This window comes from Miniopterus schreibersii (genome assembly GCF_964146895.1).
Source record: "Miniopterus schreibersii genome assembly, chromosome: 7".
Lineage (NCBI taxonomy): Eukaryota > Metazoa > Chordata > Mammalia > Chiroptera > Miniopteridae > Miniopterus > Miniopterus schreibersii.
The window spans coordinates 69378323-69391684 of NC_138108.1; the positions used below are offsets into that span (position 1 = coordinate 69378323).

The window sequence follows — 13362 nt, forward strand, 5'->3', positions numbered from 1 at the left end:
TATGCCATTATATTATTAAATCCTCACAATTACCCTTAAGGTGCATGCTATTTATTATGCTGACTTTACCAATGCAGAAACTAACTCAGAGAAATTAAGTAGCTTGCCCAAAGTTGCCAACATAATAAGTACTTGAACTAGAAATTAACATAAGTTTGTATAATTCAGTGTCTGGCCAAACACTAGATGTTCAATTAATTTTTAATGAATGAATGAGCACATGAAATTCATGCCCTATAATAACATGCTGCCTTGCAATATATTTTGTCATGTTAATGTATATATTCACATTTTAGAAGATCAGGAGATTTTTCTGATTAAATTAAATGGGTAATTTATTAAATTCCTTTTATAGTTGTTTAAATTGTTTAAGTTCACAGTTTTTAGAATGTCACAGTAAAATAACAATATTTATGAAACAATATCCAGTTTATTTGCACTTGCAAATAATTCTCTTCTATTTTTTAGTGTGCTACATAGTCTGCTTGCTATAGTAATCACAATGGAATGAACAAAAAAAGAATAAACACAGATGTTATAATTTTCCCCTTTCTTAAAAATTCTTTAATACAAAAGACCAACTCACAGCAACAGAATAATTTTAAACCAGTATAGAAATTCCCTTTACTAAGTCTCCTTTCTTGACCATATACTCATACTTGGGCCATTTTGGTGATTGTGTGTTTTAATAACACTACCTCCAAAATAAATAAAGTTCAGATATACTCTGAATTATTGAAAAAGATAAATACCTTTTAAATGTGTTGTGCCTCTTTTATTAATGTATCGCATTTATAATTTATAATTTTGATGTTATCATGTAACTGAGATCAACATTTTATTTCAATTGTTTCCAACAATATATATTGTTTTCTATAATATTTAGTGTTCTATACTAATCATCAGAATTAGGTTAGATATTATCCTAAATATGATACATACTGTGCAGAAAAGAGTTAACAGCAGGCCTGTGACTGCTACCCTTAGAATAATCTGCTTGCAAGGCTGACCTTTGCTCGCACCTGGGAACTTGGATTTAGGGAAGATTCTCACTTCTGCTCTAACTGATAAGAGTCACTGTGCCTAAAATGTTTGTGCAAACAATGTAGTTTATGCTGAACACCTGCTTCCTTCTGGGAGTCTGAAATTTTGTTATTTACAGTCAGAAGATGCCATCCCCAATTAAAAATCCTGAGAGCAGAGCCTCTAACAAGTTTCCCTGGTAGACAACATTTCATGTGTTTGTCTCAACTTGGTGCTAAGGGAATTAAGTACGTCCTGTGTGACTCCACTAGGAAAGGACTCTTAAACACTTGCACTGCTTCCTAATTTTGTCTCAAGCACCTTTTCCCTTTGCTATTTTGCTTTGCATACTGTCACTGTACTAAATCACAGCAGTAAGTGCAACTATATGCTGAGTACTGTGGGTCCTCCTAGCAAATCATCAAACCTTGGGGTGATCTTGAGGCCTCCCCAACACACATACTAAACGTTATCTGAGTAAAATGTATACCTACCATCTTACCAAGCAATGTGCTCTTGGAGGAAAGTCATTATTCATGCACAGCAAATCTTGCATAGATTGTGGAAGAACATCTACAAAAACATTAGATAATGAAAAAGTTAATTGTTTGTTCTACAGCAGAATTTTATAATATGATTTAAAGAAACATTATATAACATGTCTTGCTAGTCCACGTAATTTTGCAATTGCTTAAAGATTTAAATCTAGGGCTAGCACTTACATTTGGGGGAAGAGGGATGTCTTTCTCTCTCAATCTCTTTTCTCCAAAAAAAAATCAGCTTACACACACACACACACACACACACACACACACACACACACACACACAAAGGTGGGCAAAAGTAGGTTTACAGTTGTGAGAATGTGAAACATGGAGTTTAATCTGTATTTTTATGTATTATTGTATAATTTTCCATATGAACAAGTACAAACCTACTTTTGCTCACCCCTGTATATTCCTATGTTTATACTATTTTCCTTTCTTATAAGCCACGAATCATACAGTTCCCCGTCCTTACTAGAAAGCCGTTTGATTTGTTCTTTGCCTGCCCTTGTCTCCACTTTTAAAAAGTCTGCTTAGAGGTATCAACTCATCACCTCCCATGACTAGCCTTTGCTGGAACCTGGCCATCTTAAATGTTCTTTAAACCACTAACCATCTTCCCACTTATAACCATATATCTTCAAAAGCACTTGCTACCTCTATCCATAAAATACTAACATCAATGATCATTATTTATTCATAAATGCATAATAAATTCAAAGCATAAAGAATACTTGTTAAAATATTTCTTTTTGCTATATTGCTATAATTGCTTAGCAAATTTATATTTTATTAATTTGCAAAAAGTATATAAAGAGAACACTAATAACTTGACATTCTACTTTACTAAAGCAATAAGCAACTCCAACAAAATAAAAGATCAGTGCTCAAATCTTCTGATCTTTGATAATACGGTTTTAAATGTGTATCTCTACATTAACTGAACTAATGGTTTACTTATAACTTATAAATTCTACCATTAGTTACAGCTTTAGTCACAACTAAATTAAAACTGCACAATACTACACACATGCAACAATAACGTCTTAACTGTCTTTAATCCATTCATCTTCTCTCATACCACAGCCCCCTCATCTGTTCACCTCAGAAGCACTGATTCTAAGCCTCTTTAACAAAACAGTTTTTCCTTCATGTATGACCTTTCCTAAAAATAGCACTTAAAATTTCTCTACCTTGAAAAATTGCCTTCATTAATCAGGAAAATGTTGGACCCAAAAATCTCTGGGCCATTATCAGACTTCTCACCAGTTTCATATATATTCCTCTTCCCCTTACTCCTAAAGTACATATTTCATATTCTGGTTTAATTATTTTATTTTATTGTATAATTGTGTTACATATGTGTATGGATGGTCAATGTTACCTGTCCTAGTTCATGAATCTAAATGCAGACGCTATCTACCTGTTTTGTTTGTAAGAAGAATATATATAACAGAGAAGGTAATACAATTTCATTCCTATACAAGAAAAGGCACGCAGATATTTCAGGCCTATACTTACAATTAGTAATCTGTTTTCACCAGAAAAACTTTAAAAAAATTTGTTTTTGTATTGAAGTATAATTGACATATATTATATTAGTTTCAGGTGCACAACACAATTTGATAACTGTACACATTGTGAAATGATCACAATAAGTCGAATTAACATCTGTCACTATACAGTTACAAAAAAATTTTTGTGTGTGTGATGAGAACTTTTAATATTTACTATTTTAGCAACTTTCAAATATGCACTACAGCATTATTAACCATAGTCACCAAATTGTACATTACATCCCCATGACTTACTGATTTTCTAACCAGAATTTTGTACCTTTTGACTCCCTTCACCTATTTTGTGCACCCTCTACCCCCTGCCTCTGGCAACCACCAATCTGTTCTCTGCATCTATGAACTTGGTTGTTGTGGTTTTTTAGATTCCACATATAAGTGAGATCATATGGTATTTGCCTTTCTCTGGTTTGACTTACTTCACTTAGCAAAATGTCCTCAATTGACCAGAAAAACTTTACACATTCTGCATATTTATTTTCTGAATATTTTTTGACTGACAGCTCCAAAATTTATGTATTTTCAATACCTTGCTCACTCACTGTTATATACTAATATATCTCAGCACAAAAGTTTTGGTGATTTGACGTATAAATAACTATTAGCACCATTTACAGAGACTTTTGGATGATGTGACCTATTAACTACAAGCACATTTACTGAGCATCTAGTATGGTTAGATAGTGAGAGAGGAACTTATGGGCACTCTCTCATTAAACCCTCCCATTAACCCTCCAAGTCGTATTACTTCATTTTAAGATAATTCAAGTATAGAAAGGTCAAGTAACTACTAAGTAGAAAAACCAAAACTTTACCCACTTGATCTGACTCTCAAGTCTGGGATACACACAATACACCACACTAATAAACAAACAACTTGTTAATGTTTTTCTATCCTTCAAATCCCAGCTTCGCTGCCTAATTCTCCATAATACCTTCTCTGACTTTTCCCAATTAAAAGCAATCTTTTCTCCTCTGAACTCTAGGAGAACTTTATCTGTGCTTTGGGATGGCACTTATCACTTTCAACCTATTACAGTTACTAACTTATAAACCTTATCTCCCCTACTGAAATATAAATTTAAATTTGGGTTCAAGTGGGCTTAGCAGAGTACCTAGCACATGTTAGGCTCTCAATATCTGCTGATTTAATTAATTTTTAAATGCTGTTATTCTCCCTTGAAAAGATCATACTCCATTTCAGATGTGGTGAAACAGCTTTCATTTATAAAACATCTCCAGAGGATACTATATAATTAAGAGAACTAAATTCGTAATTCAAAATGATAATCAACCCTACAAGTCAAGAGTTTAAAATATGTATAAAAACTTACCTTCTAATACTTCATCCTTTCCTTCTTTATCAGTGGATTCTTGTACAAGATAATGATGAGTAACTGAGAATTTGAAGTCAGCAAAGAAAATTTCATCTGATTTCTCTTCCCATGTACCAGAAGTAAATATACCCTGTATTTAACGATAAGAGGGGGGAAAAAAGTATTCAATACCTACCATTATATTTGTTAACCACAGAGATTTTTTTCCCTCTTCTTGCCCACTAATCTAAAAGTTTCATCCTATATCTTCCACATAAAGAAAAAGGAAAAATAATACATAAGTGAATAAAACAAAGAGGAAATTATTTTATAAATGATTTATTGATGTTCCTTTAAAACAATTCCCTAGAATATTAACTATCAAGTAACTTACAAAATTTTAATTTTCAAGCATTCGACAAAATCCAGCACCCATTTCTGATAAAAACTCTCAGCAAAGTTGGAATAAAGGGATCACACCTCAACATAATAAAGGCCATATATGACAAACCTACAGCCAACATCATACTCAATGGGCAAAAACTAAAACCATTTCCCCTAAAAACAGCAACAAGACAGGGGTGTCCACTTTCAACACTCTTATTCAACATAGTACTGGAAGTCATAGCCACAGCAATCAAACAAGAAGAAAACATAAAAGGTACCCAAACTGGAAAGGAGGAATTAAAACTATCATTCACAGATGACATGATATTGTACATAGAAAACCCTAAAGACTCCACCAAAGTACTACTAAATTTGATAAATGAATTTGGCAAGGTAGCTGGATACAAAATTAACATCAGGAAATTGATGGCATTTTTATGCACTAAGAATGAACTCTCAGAAAGAGAAACTGAAAAACACAATACCGTTTACCACTGCAAGTAAAAAAAAAAAATAAGACACCTAGGAATAAACCAAGGATGTAAAAGACCTATACTCGGAAAACTACAGGACACTGAAAAAAGAAATAGAGGAAGATATAAACAAGTGGAAGAATATACCATGTTTATGGATTGGAGGAATTAATATCATTAAAATGTCCAAAGCAATTTAAAGATTCAATGCAATTTCTATTAAACTACCAACAGCATGTCACAGAGCTAGAAGAAATATTCCAAAAATTTATGTGGAACCAAAAAAGACCCCGAATAGCCGCAGCCATCTTGAGAAAGAAGAACAGAGTAGGAGGGAACACTTTACCAGATATCAAACTGCACTACAAAGCCATGGTAATCAAAACAGCCTGGTATCAGTACAACAGACATATAGATCGATGGAACAGAACAGAGAACCCAGAAATAGAGCCATGCCATTATGGTCAGTTAATACTTGACAACAGAGTCAAGAGCATACAATAAAGACAGTCTCTTCAATAAGTGGTGCTGGGAAAATTGGACAAATACATGCAAAAAACTGAAACCAGGTCACAAACTTACTCCATACACAAGAATAAACTCAAAATGGATAAAAGACTTAAATGTAATTTGTGAAACCATAAAAATCCTGGAAGAAAACATAGGCAGTAAAGTCACAGACATCTCATGCAGTGGAATTTTCACTGATACATCTCCTAGGGCAAGAGAAACAAAAGAAAAAATAAACAAATGGGACTACATCAAACTAAAAAGCTTCTGCACAGCAAAAAAAAATCATCCCTCAAATACAAAAGTACCCCACAGTATGGGAGAACATATTTGTCAAGGATGCATCTGATAAGGGGCTAATTTCCAAAGGGTACAAAGAACTCATACAACTCAAGAGGAAGACAAAAAATCCAATTAAGAAATGGGCAAAGGACCTAAATAGACACTTCTCCAAAGAGGACATACAGATGGCCAAGAGACATGAAAAAATGCTCAACGTTGCTAATCATCAGAGGTGCAAATTAAAACTCCAATGAGGTATCACTTAACACCTATCAGAATGGCTACCATCAACAAGTCAACAAATGACGTGCTGGCAAGGATGTGGAGAAAGGGAACCCTGGTACACTGCTGGTGGGAATGCAGCCTGGTACAGCCATTATGGAAAACAGTATGGAGTTTCCTCAAAAAATTAAAAGTGGAACGACCCTGTGATCCCACTTCTAGGAATATATCTTAAGAATCCTGAAACACTAACCAGACACAATATATGCACCCCTGTGATCATAGCAGCACAATTTACAATAGCTAAGATCTGAAAACAGCCCAAGTGCCCATCAGTAGGTGAGTGGATAAAAAAGCTGTGGGACATTTACATCATGGAATACTATGCAGTTGTAAAGAAGAAGGATCTCGTCCCCTTTGGGATAGTATGGATGGGCCTGGAGAATATTATGCTAAGTGAAATAAGCCAGGCAGCGAAAGACAAACATCACATGATCTCTTATATGTGGAATTTAAAGAACATAATAAACTGATGAACAAAATAGATTCAGTGACATAGAAGCTTGGATCAGACTGATGAATCTCAGAGGGAAGGTGGGGGTGGGTGGGGAGGGATTTAGTAAAGAATTTATATGCATATATGCATATATGCATAACCCATGGACACAGACAATAGTGTGGTGAAGGCCTGGGGAAGGGAGTGGGGGCGAGATAGAAGCAGTCAATGGGGAAAAAAAGGGCCATCTGTAATATTTTGAACAATAAAAAATAAATAAAATCTTAAAAATTTTTAAAAAGAAAATAACCTCTGAGGGCTCCAATCAGATAATAAAAAGAAATAAGCACATAAATTGGAAAGACATAAAGCTGTCAGCACTCACAGATGACTTGATTATATACAAAGAATATTCAACAAAATCTACAAACTGCTGAGTTTACGAAGTTGTGGAATTCAAAGTCAATATACAAAAACCATGTGTATTTTTATATACTAGCAGCAAACACTTGGAAAATGAAAATTTTAAAAAATACTACTTACAACATGGAAAATAAATCAAATATCTATGAATAAACTTAAAGATGAGCAAGAACTATACCTAAAAGTACTTCAAAATGTTGCATTTATTAAAGACCTAAGAGATATATCATGTACATATAGATTGGAAGACACAATACTGTGAAGATGTCAATTAATTCTCCTCAAATTAAACTATAAGTTAAACACAATCCTAATCAAAATCCCAGCAGGCATTTTGTAGAAACTGACAAGCTGATTCTTACACTAATACGAAAACTTAAAGGACCAAGAATAGCTAAAATAATTTTGATGGAAAATATACTACCTGATTTTAAAGTTTACTTTGCTGCAGTATTATGGCAGTATAACACTGGCGTAAAGACAAATAGATCAATAAAACGTAATAGCCCAGAAATACATTCACATATATACTTCATTTTACCACAGAGGAGCCACTGCAATTCAGTAGGGAAAGGATGATCTTTTCAACTGGTTCTGGAATAATAAGATATTCACATGGAAGAACACACAGGAGAATATCTTCACAACACTGAGTTAGGCAAAGAATGCTTTGATAGGAAACAAAAAGCACTAACAATAAAAATTTTAAATTGAGAAAAAGAACTTCATTAAAATATAATTATGCTTATCAAAAGACACAGGTAAGAAAATGATTAAGGAAGCTACTGGAGGAAACACTCAAAATACATATACCTAACAAAGGACGCACAACCAGATATATGAGGATAATTTAAAAACTAAACAATCCAATCTTTTGTTTTAAATCCTCACCCGAGGATATTTTTTCCATTGCTTTGCAGAAAGAGTGGGGGGGGGGGGGGAGAGAGAAAGAGAAACATTGATGTGAGAGACACATTGATTGGTTGCCTCCCTCATGAGCTCTGACTGTGGCCAGGGATCGAGCATGCAACTAATGGGAATCGAACCTGAGACTTCAGTCCACGGGCTGGTGCTCTAACCACAGAGCCAAATGGGCAGGAAACCAATTTTTTTAAAAAAAAATATCTTTATTGATTTCAGAGAGAGGAAGGAAGTGGGAGAGAGAGAGATAGAAATAGAAACATCAATGATGAGAGAGTCATCATTGATCGGCTGCCTCCTGCACGCCCCCGACTGGGGATGGAGCCCATAACCTGGTCATATGCCCTGATGGGGAATCAAACCGTAATCTCCTGGATCCTAGGTCGATGTTCAACTGCTGAGCCATGCTCAGCTGGGCCAAACTAATTTCTTTAAATGAGCAAAAGACAAACAAGCACCTAGCCAAAGAAGCTATGAATGACCAATAAATAGTTAATTGTGATGAGTTATAGATACTATTTGATATCAGTAGTCATCAGTGAAATGCAAATTAAAACCACTATAAAATACCACTTCACACCCAATAGGATGACTTAAACTAACAATACTAAGTGTCAGGGAGAAAGTGCAACAACTTGAAATCTCATACATTGCTCAGAACATAAATTGGTACAACCACTTTAGAAAATATTTTAGCAGTTTCTAATAAAATTAAACACAAGACCTAGCAATTCACTCCTAAGAACATACTAAGAAAAAAAATCAAAGCATAAGTTCACAAAATTGTTCATAGCTGTTTTATTAATAAAAGTAAAAAATGGAGACAATTTAAATATCAACAGGACAAAAGATAAACACATTGTGGCACTGTCATACAACACAGAGAATTATATGGGCAACATGGATGAATTTTTAAAACACTATTGAGCAAAAAATCAGACACAAAGATAACATGCATTGTGTATGACTCCACTTATATGAAGTTCAAGAACAGGAAAAACACTCTATAAGTGAAAGAAATAAGAACTGTGGCATTACAGGTTTTGGGTTTGTTTGTTTTACCTATGGGGAATGACTGGAGAAAGAAACAAGGAATCTTTCTGTGATGGTGAAAATGTTCTATATTTTTATTTAGATTGTGGTAACTGGGCACACACATTTGTCAAAACAAACTGTATACTTAAATTCCGAACATTTTGCCGTGTGCAATTATAATCCAATAAAGAAAAAAAATCAAAAGGATTTTAAAGAAACAAGGAAGTGGGGGAAGGGTGAGATTCTAACTTCTGGAGAAAACACAAAGAAGAGAAAGATGCTTTCTTTCAAAAAAAAATAAAATAAATAATGCCATTTATGCAAGAACAACATAGACTAAACATCATCATAATTTGGACCTAACAATCCTTCCCACTTACCTTTTAACTTAATAATTAGGTAACTAACAATATATTGAGCCAGAACTCTGGTGGGCGCAAGACCTCAGCAGGATGAAGATCACTCTCTAATACTTGATTCGGCCCTTCACAATATCTGGCCCAGAGTATTTTAATAGCTTTTCTCTGGTCTCCTTACTCTATCCTATAATCTTTATTCCACATGGTTATCTTCCTAAAATACAAGTCTGATATTGCTTCTTCTCCATTTAAAATACTTTAGTGGCTTTCTATAATCTACATAGTGAGTGACTGCTAGAGATTTTTAATCATATATTCTATTGGTAAAAATTTTTGAATATTCATCTCCATTACGTATATTTATTCATAAATTAAGCATTATTATATCAATATATTATGCATATTGTACAAAAAAACACAAAAATTGACATTAAAAATGGATGTAAAATATAATACAATTAGAAATCATAACACACAAAAACCTCATGACAAGTGCCTCTAACAGTGGCATGTATCTACACTGATAGAAATACAAAGCCCACAGGTGTGGCCCCACCCCTTTCCAGTTTTATATCTCACAGCTACCTTCCACCTACCCTGTTACAATTATTCCTAATGATTTGCATTTCCCCAGAGGTGTGCTCTATCCTTCACACCTGTGCACACGCTGTTATTTATCCTGCTCTTCACTAGTTTATTTCTCTTAGCATATTTTTATTTATCCATTTTTCAAAACTCAACCTAAATATTAATTCCTGTAGAAAATCTGCTTTATCTTCAAGCAAGTTAGTGATTCTTCTCAGTATCTTGTTCAAATCACTAGAATTACATCTAATCATTTGTTTATATGTGTTTCTCCATTAGACTATGAAGAGCAACACTGTTCTATTCTTCTTTGCAGCCCAGAATTTAACAGTGCCTGCATGCTTACTAGGTATCTTAGGGATTACTTTTCAATATTTGTAATAACCCCCACATGGCCCAAAGGTGCTGAGAAATACCAGTATATTATCCAAATACCATCACATATATTTTGATAATATACACTGTGATCTAGTCTAACAACCTGAAATAGCACAAAAGCCAATCCAAAAGGTATTCTGACTTGAATTGACATATATACATCAGAATCCGCAGACTGAGATCTTGATGAAACTTATTTCCTCACTGAACAGGTTAAACACAGATAGGTAAATTCACTGCCTACCCAGATTAAGAGATTTTCTATAATACCTAAACATAAGTCATCTTTAGGATTTACTGGTTTCCATAATCTAATTTCACATCTTAAACAGCTTATCATGTAAAAATATAATCTTCCATTTTAAAAATAGAAATTTAACAGTTTAAATTATTGTTTAACAAATTAAATTTTTTTTCTTCTACTTACAAAAGAAACACAATTTTGAAAAGGAGAAAAACAGAGTAAAGCATTAAAAAACAGTGGCATTTTTCCATTTCTTTTTTGAGGAACAGAGCTGTGATTCTTAACCTAATTAGACTTTATAATAACCTAAGAGGCTTTAAAAACATACTGATAACTAGGTTCCACAATAGAGCAATTAAATCAGAATCTTCGAAGTTGACCTAACTAGAATTTTCCAAAAGCTCCTCACTGATTCTAATGTGCAGCCAGGGTAGACAGCCACTTGGGTATAGAGCTAAAAATTAAAGTTTTCATCCACTGGTAGAAAATAATCCTTTTGACCATTTGCAGTATTGAAGTACAAATATTAAAAAGCCACATATGCTGGGACAATTGGATATCCATATGCAAAACAGTGAAGCTGTAACTTTCCCTTACACTAGCCATGAAAATTAGCTCAAAATGGATTGTGTATCTAAATGTAAGAGCAAAAACTGTAGATACCATCAAGAGAATGAAAAGACAACCCACAATGACACATGCTACAACAAGAACGAGAGAAAATATTTGCAAATTATATATCTCTTAAGGGACTTGTATCCAGAATATATAAAGAAGTCTTACAAATGAAAAATTTAAAAAATATATATCCAATTTAAAAATGGGCAAATGATCTGAATAGGTCTAACGACGATATACAAATGGCCAATAAGAACATAAAAAGATGTTCAACATCAACAGTCATTAGGAAAATGCAAATCAAAAAACCACAATGAGATATCACTTCATATCCACCAGGGTGGCGATAATCAGAGATAATAACAAATACTGGTGAAGATTTGGAGATAGCAACACACTTATATACTGCTAACAGAAATGTAAAATGGTGCAGCCACATTGAAAAACAGTCCAGCAGTTCCTCAAAAGGTTAAAAATAAAGTTACTTTATGACCCAGCAATTACACTCCTAAAAATACATCCAAAAGAAATGAAAACATACGTCCCCACAAAAGCTATACATGAATGTTCACAGCAACATTATTAATAATAGCCAAAAAGTAGAAATAATGCAAATGTCAATCAAGTGATAAATGCCTAAAGAAAATAGAGTATATCCAAAATTTGGACCCAGATACAGACACATACAGAAGGAAAATGATGTGAAGATATAAGGAGAATGCTATCTACCTAACAAGTAGCATCTAAGACCATCAGAAACTAGAAAAGAGGCCTGGAACAGAACTTTTCCTCCTAACCTTCAGAAGGAACCAACCCTGCCAACACCTTGATCTTGAACTTCTATAGCCTTTAGAACAGGGGTGGGGACATCTGGCATCATTTGGTCTGGCCCTGCCAAGGCAACCACAGATAAGACTTGAAATTCAATAAATCTAGGAGCTTTTTTCATAGCTAATTTTTAAGTTGATAATTTTATATGGCCCTTGACAGAAAAAGGTTCCCCACCCCTGCTCTAGAGCTATAAGACAATAAATTTCTGTTGCTTAAGCCAAAAAAATAAATAAATAAATAAATAAAAGGAAATATAGTATATCCATACAATGGACTATTACTAAGCAATGAAAATGAAGTACTAATAAATGCTACAATATGAACCAATCTTGAAAACTTTACGTGAAAAAAGCAAATTACAAAAGGCTACATATTTATGGTTCCATTTATACAAAATGTCCAGAATAGGCAAATCTATAGAGACAGAAAGTAGGTGAGCTATTGCCTAGGGATGGAAGATAACAAGTGACTGCTAACACATATGGGGTTTCTCTTGGGAGCGATAAAAATGTTCTAAAATTGATTGTGGTGAAGGTTGTACAACTCTGTCAATATACTGTACTAAAAACTATTGAACTGTACACCTTAAATTGGTGAATTGTATATCAATTATACCTCAAGAAAAACAGACTGAGAGGACTCTATTTTAATCACAATATTTTGCATCTATCTGTTTTGTCTGAAAAGATACCCCATGCAGTTTCAAATCTAAATGCACAGGAATCTTTAAAAATAAAGAAGATAACAAGACACTCACTGGGCATTTCATCTATTTATGGAATAAAACAAAATAAGTGTTTCTCTAGTCACAAGTGACTCAAACTGTATAGTTTTCAAGTAGTTTTCCCCAAATAAAAGAAATATGCATGTACGCTAGCAAAGTAGCATCCAAATAAACACCGAGTAGAACTCAATTCCAACAGATAATCTAGTCTCCTGATGACCACAAACGATAACTCCAAAAGAGAGCAAAAATGTGAAAGAACATATTTAATCTAGAAGGCTGACACTGCTCTCTCCAACCATTTTGTCACACAGGAGTTTTACTACTTTGAAGAATTTTTGTTTGCTATGAAATGAATATAATATGTGACAGAGTTTGTGATACTAATGTTTGTTTCATGACAAAGTTTCCAGTTC

The 13362-nt window shown here is 33.8% G+C and overlaps 1 protein-coding gene across 3 annotated transcripts in view; it reads right to left on the bottom strand.

Moving 5' to 3' along the window:
* RAB3GAP1 (RAB3 GTPase activating protein catalytic subunit 1) overlaps nt 1–13362 on the bottom strand; it is an 87356-nt gene that overhangs the window by 51982 nt on the left and 22012 nt on the right. For all 3 annotated transcript variants that reach the window (XM_081143005.1, XM_081143004.1, XM_081143006.1), the window contains exons 4-5: nt 4477–4609; nt 1518–1596 (exon numbers count right to left, since the gene is read on the bottom strand). In XM_081143005.1, the coding sequence (XP_080999131.1) occupies nt 1518–1596; nt 4477–4609 (212 nt within the window). The remainder of the gene's footprint in view (nt 1–1517; nt 1597–4476; nt 4610–13362) is intronic.